This window comes from Mobula birostris, chromosome 16, assembly GCF_030028105.1.
Source record: "Mobula birostris isolate sMobBir1 chromosome 16, sMobBir1.hap1, whole genome shotgun sequence".
NCBI classification, from domain to species: Eukaryota; Metazoa; Chordata; class Chondrichthyes; order Myliobatiformes; family Myliobatidae; genus Mobula; species Mobula birostris.
Window position 1 is genome coordinate 53,059,468 of NC_092385.1, and position 18,032 is coordinate 53,077,499.

The following is an 18,032-nucleotide window of genomic DNA, read 5'->3' on the forward strand; positions in this document are numbered from 1 at the left end:
GGGCAGTTTCTAGAGCAGGTTACACGGTCAGTACAACATTGTGAGCCGAAAGGCCTATAATGCGCTGTAGATTGCTATGTTCTGTTATACTTTATTAAAGGTGCAATGCAAATGCAGGTCCCCTTAATACTAAAATTTGTGTAACCTAACACCTTCCCTCATCAAACGCTTGCAGCTACTGAAACCAGGTCCGCAGGAAATGAAACCTATAACCTGCCGCTGAGTAAAAGCACACACACACACGTCAGGTGTGTGCACTAGATGTAAGTGTTCCAGGTAAGGGGCGTGCATTGGCCAAAGGTTGGGCACACAGGCAGGCGCTGTGTCACACACAGATCCTGGGTTAGATGAAGACACACACACAGATTAGGTGGGATACTAAGTATAGTGATCCCCAAGTCTGATGTCCACACCGGAGCACACACACCAAAGTCCCGGCAACCTGCCCAATGTCGGTGACCCAGGGTTCATGTCGCATGTCTGCAGCAACAATTAACACAAATTCCCATACTTTGGGGCCAACGCAGGCATGTCCCGGACATGTGGTTGGATTTAGTAAACAATGCGTGGTGCTCGGCGGTACGCGCGGCGGAGACGGACCCGCGCCTGGCTCCGCGCTGCACCAGGGCTGAGCAGCCGCTGAGATCTCGGCGCTGCCAGCTCCGGGACACCATCAACATTATTACCGACGCAGATCTTCCCACAGTCCGCCACCACGCCGCAACTTGCTCTCCTCCTTTAAGCAGGGTTTAAGGCTTTTATTTGGAAATAAACTACGGGACTCGACGGTCATTGGTTGCAACTGGAACCTACCCCAGCGTTTGCGCCGCGACTCGCGTCTCCGCTGTTGGGTGGCGACACTGGTTTGAATGGGAGCGGCTGGAGGGGCGGGTCTTTCTAACGATGATTGGAGTAACGGAGAAGTGAGCAGTTACTCGGTCCGGGACAGTGGCAGATGCAACTTTTAATCGAGCTGAGTGGAATTAAACCACAATTTTAACCCTGGTTGGACTGTTTGTTTGGACTTGTTTGTTAGGCTTTGCGTTGCTTAATTCTAAACCGCTCACCTCGAGTCTGCTCGGGGGCTCGAACCCATCGCCCTGTCTCTCACTTTCTCATGGCTGAGTTAATAGAGCTGCGGAATCTGAGAGACTCCCAGCGGTCGGACGGGGCTCCCAGCTCGGGCAGTTACAAGTCGGTCTGCCGCTCCCCGGGTTTGGAGAGGACGAACGCCATGAGGATCAGCCCGAAGGTGCGGGCGGCCAGCGGTCAGGACCGGGGCAAGAGCGGCAGGGAGTCGGGGAAGAAGCGCTTTTTGCTGGTGGACCGAGACCCGAGGCTGACAGAAGCTGCGGGGGAAGGACACGATTTCAGCCCCTGTACCCAGACCCAGCCCAGCTGGTGCGATCTGTGCGGGGACTTTATCTGGGGACTGTACAAGCAAAGTCTACAGTGTGCAAGTAAGTCAGTAGGGGAATGAGTAGATGGACTTTGAACTGGGAATCTGAAATACTTGTATCAGAGAGGGATCGCGACCAGAATTCAGGAGTAATAAACGCACCAAGTACAGTACATCAAGAGAGATTCTGTGCGTGCTCAGTGCAAATCATGGGTCGCCGGGCTTGATTTGATGTAACATTGTGAAGTTAGTGATGGGTATAAAAACTCAGCGGGTCAGACGGCATCTGTGGAAAGAAAAAGTTAAGTTTTCAGGTTGGAGACCTTTCATAAGACATAGGACAGGGACGGGGTTCAGAAAACAGAACACAGGAAAATAGAAGCAAGAGAAGGCCACATAGCCCGTCAAGCCTACCCGCCTTTCGTTATAATCATAAAGACACAGTAGAATTCGACCCCATTGGCTTTCGAGTCACCTCCACCACTTCCGTCGTCATAGCTGATTTATTATCCATCTCAACCCCCTTCCCCGGCCTTCTCCCCGTAACCTTTGACATTTTTACTAATCAAGAACCTATCAACCACCGCCTTAAATATACCCAATGACTTGGCCTCCCCAGCCGTCTATGGCAATGAATTCCACAGATTCACCATCCTTTGCCTAAAGAAATTCCTCCTCATCTCTGTTCTAAAGATACTCTGGTCCTGGACTTCCCCACTAATGAAAACATCGGCTCTGTCCAGGCCTTTCAGTATTCGATGGGTTTCAATGAGATTCCCCATTCTTTTAAATTGTGAGTACAGGCCCGGAATCATCAAACACTCCTTACACAATTAACTCTTTCATTCCTGGGATCATTCTAGTGAACCTATTTTAGACCCTCTCCAATGCCAGTACAGTACATCGCTCTTCAGAACTGTTCCGATGTTAACTGCCTTTCCCAACACTTGCTATTCTTATTTCAGAGTTTCAGTATTAATACTTTTTTTTCATAATTTGCTATTGTAGAATTTATGGTGTAAACTCTATAATATTTTATATTAATTATATATTAATATAATATAACATTTAAAGGAGAAAATAAAGGGTCAAGGTTATTGCATTCCTGCCCAGTCCCATTGAGAGGTCTATCCACTTCCACCCGCTCTCCAGTAAAATCTTCTGGAATAATTTGAAAATGGATGGGGGGGGGTGTTTATTGGATGTGAGATGGCAGTCATCAGGGTATTAGTGCATTGGATTTGTAGTCTGGCTGGCAAATTATTAATACGATGATGCAAAAGGACCACAGAAATACTTAATTGTGCTCTGCTCAGCCGAGAATGGCTTTGGTGAGGGTGTGATTGTTAGAAAGCGAGATCTCCTTGTTGTCCTTCCCCCTGGCAGTGAAAGCAGCTGCCTGTTCATACAAGGAATAACCTTGGCTCAATCCTCGCTGTGTGCTGTTGGCTGCCAGCTGCCGCCACTCATTCAACTCCTGAAAATCAAAAAAACGCACAGGCACTGGAAAGCTGACATAAAAATAGGAAAGCGAAGCCACAACTGAGGTTCTGATGAAGACTGGAATGTTTAACCAGTTGGTGGCTTGCAGGGAATTTGCTGATCATTATATTTTTGGTTTGTTTAAAGTTAGTAGTTGGAAGGGTCTTGGCCTGAAATGTCGGCTTTTCATTGCTTCTCATAGATGCTTCCTGACCTACTGAGTTCCTCCAGCATTTTGTGTGTGTTATTCTGGATCTCCAGCATCTCTTGGAAAGATGGTGTACCTATGCTCCACTCTCAGGAGAAAAAAAAGCCTACATTTCTGTCGCACCTTCCTTGACTTTCACATGCTTCAGTGGAATTGATGGCCAGTTAATCACCTTGAAAGCACAGGTTCTGCTTACCAGATGTTTGTACCTGTTGGGTATGTGGCCCAGTGATGCACGTTCATCCTGGAGGCACTCAGCAGGTCAGGCAGAGTCTGTGGAAGGAGAAACAGAAAGGGAAAAATTCTGTGTGACCCATTACAGGAAGGAGGTGAAGGCTTCGGAAAGGGCGTAGGTGAAGTTTACCAGGATACTATTTGGATTAGAGTATATTAGCTATAACGAGAGGTTGAACACACTTGGGTCGATTTATCTGGAGTTCTGGAGGCTGAAGGAAGACCTGGAAGAAATGTATAAAACTGTGGAAAGCATAGATAGGGTGGTTAGCAAGAGTCTTTTACCCAGGGTTGAAATGTCAAGTTCTTGATGGCATTCATTTAAGATAATGTGGGAAAGTTTAAGGGAGGTGTGCTGGCACGTTGTTTTTAAACAAAAAGTTTCAACTGCCTGGAATGAGCTGCCAGGGTTAGTGGTGGATGCAGATACTATAGTGATATTTAAGAGGCTATCTGTGTGGATTATGTGTAGACAGAAGAGATTAGTTTAATTTGGTATCATATTTGTACAGACACTGTGGGCCAAAGGCCCTGTACTTTTGCTGCACTGTATTCTGTGTTCTTGTTAATGTTTCATCAACATTTTATCGTATGGCATTGGCTGGGATTTCAAGAATTAAGTCTTACTAGAATTTCAATATCCAAGGAAAGAATACAGGAAACACTCAAGGGTTCTGACAGCAAAAGTGGAGAGAGAACAGTCAATGTAATTTCTTATGAATGGTCTCCAATTTGAGCTATTAACTGTTTCTCCTTCCACAGATACTGTCGGACCCTGGTCACTGGCGCTGTAATAACATATATATATTATGGCAAAGTAGCATAGTGGTTTGTATAATGCTATTACAAAGCCAGAGATTCAGGTTCAAACCCACCGCTGTCTGTAAGGAGTTTGTATGTTCTCCCCATGACCACACAAGTTTCCCCTAGGTGCTTTGGTTTCCTTGCACATTCCAAAGAGTTAAAGGTTAATTGGTCACATGGATGTAAGTAGGTGGTTTAGGCTCACTGGGCCGGTTACTGTGCTGAATCACTAAATAAAATAAAATATTTTCATTGATGTATAAAGAATTAATGTGAACTTGTCCTCCATGTCCTGGTAGTGCAGGACAAGCTCTGAAAAACGGTTGTTTGCTCCCAGTCAACGGGAAGACTTGGCCATGCTCTTTCAGTTGGTGCTGGCAATCCCTGACATCGGCGGGGTAAGAAGTGAGCCACATCAGCTCTGGTGCATGTAACCAAGAGATATTTCAAGGCCAGTAAATGCAGCTGGAGTAATGGAGTTGGGCAGAACAGGGCATTAAAGCCCAAGTCCAATTCTCACATTTAAACTATTACTGTGAAAGTTCACATGAAAATCACTTTGTTTGAAAAGTACCTCCCCAGCAAGCTTGTCACATTTAGTTTCTGATGTTATCTAGTGTGTTGTTCGACTGAGTAAATGCTTTGAGAATCACTCGAAACCGCCGATGGCTGTAATGTAGGTGCCCTGCCAGTGCTTTTCTGTTAGCGGCAAAACATGAAATTGTGGCACCTTGCCTTTGCAAGTGCCTACCCAGTTCACTTTATAATCTGCGACAGTCTCTGCTTCAATAGCCAATTACACATCCTGTATTCCAAGGAGTCTTCAGGTGCAAATAAAAGGTCTAATTTCCCCAATCACCTTTCTAGATTTAAACTTGTTTCGAATCAGAATCAGGTTTGTTATCAATGACCTATGTTGTGAAGTTTGTTTGGTGGCAGCAGTACAGAGCAATATATAAAAATGACTAAGCTACAATAAATAAAAATTAAATAGTGCAAAGAGAGAGTGAAATGGTGAGGTAGTGTTCATGGATTCGTGGACCGTTCAGAAATTTGATGGTGCAGGGCAAGGTATTGTCCCTAAAACATTGAGTGTGGGGCTTCAGACTCCTGTACCTCCTCCCTGATGGTAATAATGAGAAGAGGGCATGTCCTGGGTGGTGGGGGGTTGTTAATGACGGATGCTACCTTTTATAGGCTTCACCTTTTAAAGGTATCCCAGATGGTGGGGAGGTTAGTGCCCATGAACCATAATTCAGTGGAAATTCAAAGATGACCTCTTCTTGCCTTTCTCCCATCCAACACTGGACAAGCGATGATTCTTTTTAAAATCAGTTCCTTTCAGTTCTCCTTCTGTCTAATTAAATGCCCATTGAATGCATTTATCCCAGATCCCTTCACGAAGCACATTTGGATTCCCAAGTGTATAATGAAGCAATATAAATGCCCGCAGGAAAAAAGAAAGAACAGAAGGTAAACTTTGAGTGGATTAGATGCAAAGGGGTAAGGGAAGGCTTCTGTGGAACTTGGACATTGGTTTTGAAACTGGGTAAATGACTTGAATGGCACTGTGGATATTATTATTTATTCCATTGAATGAAACAGTACAGCACAAAAACAGCCGTCATAACACAAGATCTGTGCCAACTATAATGCCTGTGGAAAAAGGTTTCTGACCATCCACCCTTTCTAGGCCACTCATAATTTTATATACAATACTTCACCCCTCAGTACCTGACGCTCCAGAGACACAACTTAAATTTGACCGAACTCTCCGTGTAGCTCATTTGTTCTAATCCAAGCAACATCCTGGTGAATCTGCTCTTCTTTCTCTCCAGAACCTCCCCCATTGTTCCTGTAATGTAGTGACCAGAATTGTGCACAATATTTCAAGTGTGGCCTGACCAAAGTTTTCTACAGGCTCAACCTGACTTCCTGACTTTTATTATCAGTGCCCTGACCATGCCACTTTCAGGGAGCTATGGCCTTGCAACCCAAGATCCCTCTGTGTATCAATGCTGTTGGGGTCCTGCCCTTTCCTATCCATTCCATTAAGAATTTTTAAATGCTGATTTTTAATTTGGGAATAAGGGGTGTTCCTCTGAACACAAGGAGCCTTAAAAAATACTTTAATAAAGTTGCCTCCTACGTCTGCCTGCCAAAGCTGTCTTGGCTTAAGATGACCAAGTAATTAAAATGAGTGGATGTGACTGGCTTGAGAAGCAACACCTAAAATGTGTCCGCCTTCCAAGTATCTGAATTAAGGAGAACTGTGGTAGACAAGAAGTGGGAATGCTTGAGAAATGATGCAGTGTTAGTAGCCGCCTTCTGCCCCCAGTCATAATAAAGCCATGCGGTATAGAAACTGGCCTTCCAGCCCACCAGTGGCAAAGTTCAAAGGAGATGTGTGGAGCAAGTTTTATGTTTAGACAGAGAATGATGAGTGCCTAGAATGTATGGCCAGGGGTGGTGGTAGAGGCAGGTACAATCGTGGTGTTTAAGATGCTCTTAGGTAGATGTGGGAATATGCAGAGAAAGGAAGGAGGTGGACCAGATGAGGGCAGAAGGGATTGGGTGTCATTAATCAAGTGGTTCAGCAGATCATTGTGGGCCAAATGGCCTGTTCTTGTGCTCTACTGTTCTGAATCTGTGCCGACCATCAACCACCCACTGATCCTAATAGAGGGGCATAGAAAAATGGCACAGAAAAGGAGCTCACACCAGGATAGATCTGCCACGATCGTATTAAATTGAAGGGGCTGGTGCTCTTCCCCTGCTCCTGTGTTCTTGTGTTCGAATCACATTTAATTCTCTCCCGCATTCCTGTTAACTCTCCCTTGCAACATTATCCCTCTCACCAAGTCCCTGAGCAGTGAGGTGAAAAATTCCAGCTGTTCCTTGTTCTCCCAAGCAGCCAGTTGCACAGACTTCCTCTTCCTGCTGCCGGTGCCTGAAGAGAATGTAGCCATGTACCTTGTATGCAAATGTTATCAGAGCTGTCTGTTTTTAAAATTCTACTTAGTGCACTGCTGTTGCTTGGGGCGGGCCGTTCTCAGAAAAACCTCATACTGCTGACGTCTGAGCTGCTATTTGTGGGTGTCAAGTTTATCAATACACTTGACCAGAGTTCATAACTTCAGCTGTTTGTTGCCACTCAACCCATAACTTTTGATTAACCACAGCTGATGAAGTTATTTACCCCAATGCCTCAAGATACTGTTCCCTACTGCAGGGTAATAATGATGTCTGTTCCCCTTGTGCCATCCTCTGTCTCAACTACTTCTGCCTTTTTGGAGTCAAAGCTTTTTACTGTGAAGGAAATTGCCTCAATGTTCGTGTCATTGTGGTTATAACCAATAATCCACTCTCAAGAGATATATAAGAGCATTTGTAGAATCTCATGTGTGTAAGTGCTCCTTCCCTTCCCCCACCAACTTATTTAGGCTTCTTCCCCCTTTCTTTCCAGTCCTGATGAAGGGTCACAGCCTGAAACATTGACCTGACCTGCTGAGTTCCTCCCAAGTTTTGTGACTATTGCTCTGGATTTCCAGCATCTGTAGATTTCCTCTCGTTGGTGCTGTCTGACCAGCTGAGTTCCTCCAACATTTTGTATGTGTTGCTCTGGATTTCCAGCATCTGCAGAATCTGTTCTGTTTATAATACCCAGTATCAAGGATCCACTGTCATCGTTGTGTTAATCATATCAAAGAAGCGGTAGGTACTGGGCCCCGACTCCGAGCAGAACCCACTCAAAATTGCTTCTGCTAATTAATCAGACAGCGAAAGTTTAATGTTTGCCTGGTTCAGCTGTGCAAAGTGTAGTGTTTATTTTAAGGTATTATTAAGCTGTTACATATACTAAAAATTAAGGTAAGTAGCATGGTTAGTCAGGCTCGGTATCTGTTCCTGGTTTGAAACCAGCTACACCATCTCTGCACGTTGATATTCTTTTAATCTATCATTGGGACCATGGCTTCAGCTGACTGAGCTAAGTGCTCTGGAACGATACGCTGGAGGAACTCAGCATGTGTGGGAGGAAAGGAATTGCCAGAGTTTTGGGTTGAAGGGTTTTGATCCAAATCATCTTCAATTCTCTCTCCCCCATGGGTACAGCTCAGCTCGCTGAGCTTCCCCAGCAGATTGTTTGTTGCTCCAGATTCCAGTATCTGCAATCTCTTGTGCACGCTGGAATTCCTTCCTGAAACTGCCTTAAAAGGTAACTCTGACCAATTTTTTTCTGCCTCCCAATAACTCAAAATACATTTTTGCCTGAGAATCTAGATTTTTCCCTGAATTAATGAATTTTAGATGTAGAATTTAAAAGTATGAGGGAGGATCTCAATGAAACCAGTCAAATACTGAAAGGTCTGGATAGAGTTGATTGGAGAGGATGTTTCCTATAGTGGGGGAGTACAGGACTAGAGTGCACAGCCTCGGAGTACAAGGATGTCCCTTCAGAACAGAGATGAGGAGGAATTGCTTTAGCTAGAGGCTGGTGAATCTCTGGAATTCATTGCCACAGATGGCTGTGGATGCGAAGTCATTGTGTATATTTAAAACAGAGTTTGATAGGTTCTTGGCATCAAAAGGTTACAGGGAGAAGGTAAGAGAATGGGGTTGAAAGGGATAATAAATCAGCCATGATGGAATGGCATTGCAGACTCGATGGGTCAAATGGCCCAATGCTGATCCCATGTCTTCTGGTCTTATAGTCTTATCAATATTATTTCTGAAATTATTAAAGGTAAAATGTGTCAGCTGCATTGTTGGAACAGAGATCATAACTTTCCTTTGGAATGGTCTACTGTCAGTTTTTTTGTTCTTTAGAGATGCTGACTTAACTTGGACATCTTTCTTGAGACTGTTTTGCATTGAATTTTCTAAAGTTGAAGCAAATGACTTTAGATGAGGACGAGCAGGGGAGCATCTGGCTCTTAAACGGCAAGTCCTCCTGCAGATACATAGCCTTTGGATGTGTTTACCCTGGAGGTCTTGCTGCCTTGTGTGCTGAGATTATTTTCCGGGACTAGGGTGGAAAGGGTTGAGTGAAGGGGAAAATCATTTAAAATGATGTGTGTAGGAACAAGTTGCTGTAGAGGTTAGTGAATTGCTGGAATTCCTTGCCCCAAAGGTGGTATTCAAAGAGGAAGTAGATACATTTCTGAAAGTTTTATGGAATTGAGGGCGATGGCGAACTGAAACAAATGAAATGAGGTCAGGGCAGATCAGGGTTCAAAGTAAACCTATTATCAAAGTGTATATATGCCACCATATACAACCCTGAGATTCATTTTCCTGTGGGCTTTCACACTCAATACAAGAAACACAATAGTATCAATGAAAGACCACACCCAATAGGACAGACAACAATCAATGTGCAAAAAAACAACAAACTGTGCAAATACAAAAAAAGAAAGAGGGGGAAAAAGTAAATAAACAAACAATAAATACTGAAAACATAAGGTGAAGAGTCCTCTAGTGAATCCCTAAGTTGTGGGAACAATTCAGTGATGGGGCAAGTGAAGTTCAAGAGCCTGATGGTTGAGAGGCATTAACTTCCTGAACCTGGTGGTACAGGTCCAGATGCTCCTGTACCTTCTCTCTGATGGCAGCAGTAAGAAGAGAGCATGTTCTATGTAGTGGGGGTCCTTGATGGTGAATGCTGCATTCCTGCAATAGCATCCTGTGTAGATGTGCTCAGTGGTGTACTGGGTTTTACCCCGATGGACTGGGCCATATTACTTTTTATAGGATCTTTCCATACTAGGGCATTGGTATTTCCAGACCAGGCCGTGATGCAACCAGTCAGTATACTCCCCACCACACATCTATGGAAGTTTGGCTAAGTTTTAGATAATATGCTGAATCTTCACAAACCTCTAAGTAAGTTGAGGTGCTGCCATGCTTTCTTCATAATGGCACTTACAGCTGGACCCAGGACAGATCCTCTGAAATGATAACCCTGAGGAATTTAAAGTTGCCGACCTTCTCTACCTCTGAGCCCCCGATGAAGACTGGCTCCTAGACCTTACCTCCTTCTGAATTCAATAATCATCTGTTTGATCTTGCTATCATTGAGCGAGAGGTTGTTGTCATGGCACCAGTCAGCCAGATCTTCAGTTAAGATGGTGGAGTAGGCTTAATGGGCCGAGTGGCCTCCTACTCCTATTTCTTCTGTCCACGTAACATGTTCTTTGAACATCACCATCTTCAAAATGTGGTTCAAGGTTGGAGCTGACTCTTGTTGCCACACTTCCCAACCGACACCTCATCAGAGGCTCTGTGCAGTTCACTCAATGCTCATTGTTTTCGGCACTCATTGTCTGTTCTGAGCACTGTTGGGTCAATTATTGTCTTTGTTGTCCAGGCACAGAGTGGACATTGTCAGCCCATCTGAAGCATCGTGTAGGGAGAGGCCAGTCAGAACACTGCACACTCTAATAATACTCAGTCCCCGGCTATCTAATGAGAAACGGCTTTGCATTGGATGGCAAACAAAGATTATATCCTCAGACTTGGGTTGGATTGGGCCAGACTGGCACCTTCCTAAATCAGTAGCCTATGGTTCAGTGCTGTGTGATGTGATAGGGCCACAAATAGCCAGAGGAAGCACAGGAAGCGACTTCTCTCTGTCAGTGCGCTGCCTCACCACAGTATAAGACCCAACTCTATGACAAAGATTCGTTAGCATAGGCCTAATCCAAAGAATGTGTTGCTCATCTAGATGCCTTGAGATTACAAAGCATTAGAAGTATTTTGGACTGGGTCAGGTTTGGAATGATTTGGACTGATTTTTATTTTGCAAAGCTTTCCGTAACAGCACTCTGAGTACACCCACACCTCAAGGACGACGGTGATTCAAGAAGTCTGATCATCACCATCTTAAGACCATAAAAATAGGTGCATAATTAGGCCATTTGGCCCATCAAATCTGTTCAGCCATTCCATCATTGTTGATTTATTATCCCTCTCAACCCCATTCTCCTGCCTTCTCCACGTAATCTTTGATGCCCTGCCTAATCAAGAACCTATCAATCTCTGCTTTAAATGTATTCAATGACTTGACCTGCAAATTAAACTTTGGGGAATCCTGCATGAGGATTCCCAAGACCCTTTGCACCTCTGATTTTTGAATTTTTTTCCTGTTTAGAAAATAGTCTAGGCCTTTGTTCCTTCTACCTAAGTGCAAGACCATACACTTCTTTACCCCATATTCCATCTGCCACTTCTTTGTCCATTCTTCCATTCTGTCTAAGTCCTTCTGCAAACTCCCTGCTTCTTCAACATGACCTACCCCTCCTCTTAAATTTGTATCATCTGCAAACTTGGCCACAAAGCCATCAATTCTGTCAACCAGATCTTTCACATATAACGTGAAAAGAAATGGTCCCATAACCAACCCCTGCAGAACACCACTAGTCACCGGCAGCCAACCAAAAAAGGCCCCCTTTATTCCACACGTTGCCTCCTTCCAGTCAGGCAATCTCCTATCCATGCTAGTACCTTTCCTGTAATACCATGGGCTCTTGATTAGCAGCCGCACGTGCGGCACCTTGTCAAAGGCCTTCTGAAGTTACAAATAATCAACACCCATTTTGACTCTCCTTTGTCTATCCTGCCTGTTATTTCCTCAAAGAATTCCAACAGATTTGTCAGGCAAGGTTTTCTCTGAAGGGTTCATGCTCACTTTGGCATATTTTATTATGTGCCTCCAAGTACACCAAAATCTCATCCTTAATAATGGACTCCAACATCTTCCCAACCACTGAAGTCAGGCTAACTGCCTATCATTTCAAGCAACACACACAAAATGCTGGGGGAACGCAGCAGGCCAGGCAACATATATAGGAAGAAGTACGGTCGACGTTTCGGGTCGAGACTCTTCGTCAGGACCAACGGGAAAAAAATATAGTAAGAGATTTGAAAGTGGAAGGGGGAGAGGGAGACCCGAAATGATAGGAGAAGACAGGAGGGGGAGGGATGAAGCCAAGAGCTGTGAAGTTGATTGGCAAAAGGGGATACAAGGCTGGAGAAGGGAGAGAATCATTTGTTTTTTTCTCAACCTTCCTCCCTTCTTAAAGATTGGAGTGTTATTTGCAATTTTCCAGTCCTCCAGAACTATTCCAGAATCTAGTGATTCTTGAAAGATCATACTAATGCTCCGCTATCTTGTCAGCTACCTCTTTCAGAACCTTGGGGTGTAGTTCATTGGTCCAGGTGATCTATCTACTTTTAGACCTTTCATCTTCCGCAAGCACCTTCCCCTTAGCAACAGCAACTATACTCAGTTCTGCCCCCAGCACTCCTGAATTTCTGACATATTGCTAGTGTCTTCCACAGTGAAGGCTGGTGCAGATTTGATAGGCTGAATGCTCTAATTTTGCTGTTATCTCCTATAAATACATAGTAAGTTCATCCCCCATTACTACCTCTCCAATGTATATTTCTAGTGGTGCAATATCTACTTTTTCCTCTCTTTTACTCTTTATTTATCTGGAAAAAAATCTTTCGGTATCCTCTTTTATATTATTGGCTCGCTTACATACGTATTTCATCTTTTCTCTCCTATTGGTTTTTAAAAGATTCCCACTCACTTCACACTGATGTATCTATCCTGGGTGTTCTGATTGCTCCTAGGACTTCCATCAGTTGCTGTTCTGCCACCATACCTGCTAGTGTTCCCTTCCAATCAACTTTGGCCAGTTCCTCTCCCTTTCCTCCACTGTAATACTGATACATCTGACTTGAGCTTCTCCCTGTCAAGCTGCAGGGTGAATTCTATCATACTATGATCACTGCTTCCTAAGGGCTCCCTAATCAAATCTGGTTCATCACACAAAACACACCTGGAATTGCCTTTCCACTAGTGGGCTCATCCACATGGTGTTTTAAGAGCCATCTCATAGGCATTCTACAAATTCCCTCTCTTTGGATCCAGCACCAACTTGATTTTCCCAATCAGTCTGCAAATTGAAATCGCCCGTATTTATCATAACATTGCCCTTTTTACATATCCCTTCTATCTGCTGTTGAAATTTGTACTCCACATCCTGGCTACTGTTTGGAGACTAAAATATAACTCCCATCAGGAACTTTTTTAACCCTTTCAATTTCTTAACTCTAACCATAAGCACTTCACATCTTCTAATCCTATGTCACCTCTTTCTAAGGATTTGATTTCATTTTTTTACCAATAGAGCCACTCCATGCCCTAATATAAATATAAAGGCATCCGTTAGTCTTGCGAGACCATGGATCTGCGCCTGAAGTCTTCACTGTCCAGGGCGCAGGCCTGGGCAAGGTTGTATGGAAGACCAGCAGTTGCCCATGCTCCAAGTCTCCCCTCTGCATGACACCAATGTTGTCTAAGGGAAGGTCATTAGGACCCATACAGCTTGGCACCAGTGTCGTCGCAGAGCAATGTGTGATTAAGTGCCTCGCACAAGGACACAACACGTTCCCTCGGCTGGGGCTCGAACTCACGACCTTCAGGTAGCTAGTCCAATGCCTTAACCACTTGGCCACGTGCCCACACATGCCCTACATGCCTGTCTTTTCAGTACAATGTGTATCCTTGGACGTTAAGCTCCCTACTTCTTCCAGCCACGACTCAGTGATGCCCAAAACATCATACCTGTCAATCTTTAACCGCGTTACAAAATCATCTACCTTATTCTGTATACAGCGTGCATTCAAATATAACACTCTCAGTCCTGTATTCATCACTCTTTTCGATTTTGCTCTGAAGTTACACTTTAACTCATCCAACTCACTGCAATTTTACCCTGTCATCTGCCTGTCCTCCCTCACAGTCTCACTACACCCTGCATCTGCTTTTATACCAACTACCCGATCCTCAGACCTATCACTCCGATTCCCATCCCTCTTCCAAATTAGGTTAAAGCCTCCCCAACAGCTCCAGCAAATCTGCCCAGAAGATTGTAGGTCCCCCTCAGGTTCAGGAGTAACACATCCTTTTAGTGCAGGTCATACCTCCACTAGAAGAGATCCCATTGATCCAGAAATCTAAATCCTTGCCCTCGTACCAATTTCTCAGCCATCTGCCAAATCATCCTGTTCTTGCTCTCACTGATGCAAGGGCAACTAGGAACGGGCAATTAAATATTGGCTCAGCTTGTGAAGCCCATATCCCTTGAATCAATATATATTTTTTAAAAAGAGTTAGCCAGTTTATCATTAGCACTCAGTATAGTATGGGCAACTCTGTAATAAGCCTTGGAAAGTGTTAGATGTCTGCTTAACTGGAAAGGTCTTGATGTCCCCAACACGGCCTTTAAGAGGGATTTAAGACTTCAGAGTCTGAGTCATGTAATGAGATGCAAAATGGGGTTTAAAATAGTAAGTGGGAGAGTAATGACTATGAGTGCAGCTTCAGACTTTGGGAAATTCTCTGTAATGTCCAATATAACACATCATTCAATAATTACATGAACTACGCCGATGCACAAACCTCCTCGTGTGTAATTAAGGAAAACTATCAGATACGTAGCAATGGAAAACTGGAAAAAGTAGGACATGTATGTCTGGAAAAGGGGCTGAGAACTGTGGTTCATTTGGGTAGATCAGTGGTGATGAAAGTATTTATGTGAAGAACATTTTGTCTGTATTAACTTTCTATCACTACTGGTCAACTCAACTGGAATGGAATTACGTAAACACGAGGAATTCTGCAGATGCTGAAAATTCAAGCAACACACATCAAAGTTGCTGGTGAACGCAGCAGGCCAGGCAGCATCTCTAGGAAGAGGTGCAGTCGACGTTTTGGGCCGAGACCCTTCGTCAGGACTAACTGAAGGAAGAGCTAGTAAGAGATTTGAAAGTGGGAGGGGGAGGGAGAGATCCAAAATGATAGGAGAGGACAGGAGGAGGAGGGATGGAGCCAAGAGCTGGACAGGTGATTGGCAAAAGGGATACGAGAGGGTCATGGGACAGGAGGCCCAGGGAGGAGGAAAAGGGGGAAGGGGGGGAAACCCAGAGGATGGGCAAGGGGTATAGTCAGAGGGACAGAGGGAGAAAAAGGAGAGAGAGAGAGAGAAAGAATGTGTGTGTATATAAATAAATAATGGACGGGGTATGAGGGGGAGGTGGGGCATTAGCGGAAGTTAGAGAAGTCAATGTTCATGCCATCAGGTTGGAGGCTACCCAGACAGAATATAAGGTGTTGTTCCTCCAACCTGAGTGTGGCTTCACCTTTACAGTAGAGGAGGCCCTGGATAGACATATCAGAATGGGAATGGGATGTGGAGTTCAAATGTGTGGCCACTGGGAGATGCTCCCGTTGTGGCCTTCTATATATTGGCAAGACCCGACGCAGGCTGGGAGATCGTTTTGCTGAACACCTACACTCCGTCCGCCAGAGAAAGCAGGATCTCCCAAGTCACTGATGTGGAATGCCAGCGTCTGTCCTGTGGATCAATTGCATCTCATACTTGTAGAGTTGGGGTGTTGAGCAAGTTGTAAATCGGGCTTTCTAGCCCTGTGTGTTTGTGACTGTGGAATATAAACCCAGTGACTAGCTGTACTTGATGCATTTATCAGGCCCATCACAGTGACACACTGTACTTCTCTATAAACAAAGCAACTTGCAGTGCTCTCTGTCTGGCTCTCCCATCGACTGGCAAATAATTTCTCTTAAGAAGCATCAGCTGTATGAGTAATTTTCTCAAGAATGCGTTCATTGTAGGGAAGGAATCAATCCCTTTTCTAAGGGTTTTTGTTCGTTTGTGGATCTTAAAGACCCAGACAGCTGGGTTTGCAGCTAAACATTGAGAAAATGCTTCAGAAGCAACTCTCCTTTTGAATATATTGTCCAAAATATAGTTTGTCAGTAATTTATGTTCTGCCTTTGTCTCCCTTCTATGGGGCAACAAGCAGAGGTTCTAAAGGCTGAAAATCCTTTCTCCCCTTCTCTGTTGCCTTCCTTCCCTTCCTGAAGGTAGGTAGTCACTCACAGGATAGTCATACAGGTTGTGGCAGAGATGTTAGAGAGTATCCAATTACTGCAAGAAGATCTTGAAGGGGTCTTGGAAGAGACTGTGGTCTCATCATTTCCAGTCCTTCCATACAGTCAATTTGCATCTGTCCTATGGCTAAACACGCCGAGCCATTCAGGCTTGATCCTGAAATGTACCTGTATGCTTTGAGTTGGTCAGTGTTCGTCATAAACACAAGAGATTCTGTTAATTTTGAGCAACGCACACAAAATGCTGCAAGTACTCAGCAAGTAAAGCAGAGTGTTGGCCCTAAACGTCAGCAGTTTATTCCCCTCCACAGATGCTGCCTGATTTGTTGAGTTCCTTCAACAAGTCTGGCAGTATCTATGCATCTTCAGATGTTCATATTTTGTGCATTTTCAGAGTAAGCAACCTTGCCACCCAAATGAATAAAGAGTACCTCCAGGCTGTATGGTTGAAAGAAAACAGTGGGTATAGTGAATCTGCAGGGTAGCTGCCATTGAAATCTGCTGGGTTTTCCAGCTAACCAAGGTCAGCGTGCAGTCTGGTGCCCCAGGGATCTGAAGAGAAGTTCATTGCAGATCCAGTTTGACTGTGACTGGGCTTGTTTCTCCAATCTCTGGTCTGACTTGTAGCTGGCTATACGCTACTTCTCTCAGCTAACAAGTTGATACAGGAAGTGGCGAATGCTTTAGCTCCTTTAGAGTGTTTAATCTCTCAGGCCACTACAAATCAATGTAGCCACGACATTCAAAATGAAGATTTTAGATTACTTTAAAATTAAAAAAAACTTCAACACAGGAACTCAACAGCACATCAATTTTGATATAACAATCATGTGGTTTCTCTATCTGAGATGGTTTCTCAGTTATGTTGATTGCTTTCCTCCAGTGAGTTAATTTGAGTTCATAAAACCATTTGTGTTGTAGCTCACATGAAAGGAGCAATGAATATATATTCAGTGGCCACTTCAGTGGTCTTCTGCTGCTTGGCCCATCTACTTCAAGGTTTGACGTGTTGTGCATTCAGAAATGCTCTTGTACACACCACTGTTGTAATGTGTGGTCATCTGAGTTACTCTCACCTTCCTGTCGGCTTGAACTAGCCTGGCCATTCTCCACTGACCCCTCTCATTAACAACGTGTTTTCGCCCACAGAACTGCTGCTCACCGGATGTGTTTTTTTGTTTCTCGCACCATTCTCTGTAAACTCTAGAGATTGTTGTGCATCAAAATCCCAGGGGATCAAAAGCTGAGATACTCAAACTACCCCATCTGGCACCAGCAATCATTCCACAGTCAAAGTAACATAAAATAAACAACCTTTCTTCCCCTTTCTGATGTTTGGTCCGAACAACAATTGAACCTCTTGACTATGCCTACATGCTTTTATGCATTGAGTTACTGCCACATGATTGGCTGATTGCATTAATAATGTGGCCACTAAGTGTATTTCAATGGAAATCAACAAAACAGCAGATTCAGGAAATAGGAAAGTACTGCAGTCAGCTGCTCTGACAGTATCTGCGGTTAGAGAGCAAAAGTTTGTATTTCAGATCATAGACATTTATCAAAATTTATGTCTTGCCGTGCCCAAATTAAATTGTTTTGTCTTCCATAAAGCTATTATCACGGATCAACTTTATTTGCCATATACATTTTCATATATTAGAAATTTGCTGTGGTCATTTGGCACAACGCAACGAAAAATAACAATGTTTATCAATAGTAAAAAGTAAAGAATTATATAAAGTTAGAAGTATGGATATAGAATAAAATGTGCATAGATATACAAATACTAGCATGTAATTATAATTTAAATAGCATTATAAAAAGTGATTTATAGTATTTACAGTGCAGTGACTGAGGTAATAATGTGGGGGAGGGGGGTTAAATAGAATGGTTGATCAGATTACTCCACTCTCTCCACA

General features: G+C 43.9%; 1 protein-coding gene across 2 annotated transcripts in view; it reads left to right on the forward strand.

The window, feature by feature from the left end:
- The first annotated feature begins 910 nt into the window (after positions 1–910).
- rassf1 (Ras association domain family member 1) overlaps positions 911–18,032 on the forward strand; it is a 116,268-nt gene continuing 99,146 nt past the window's right edge. Inside the window, exon 1 of one of the 2 annotated variants that reach the window (XM_072280646.1) lies at positions 911–1,460. In XM_072280646.1, the coding sequence (XP_072136747.1) occupies positions 1,118–1,460 (343 nt within the window). In that variant the 5' untranslated portion in view covers positions 911–1,117. The remainder of the gene's footprint in view (positions 1,461–18,032) is intronic. The other variant, XM_072280645.1, reaches the window with a different exon arrangement.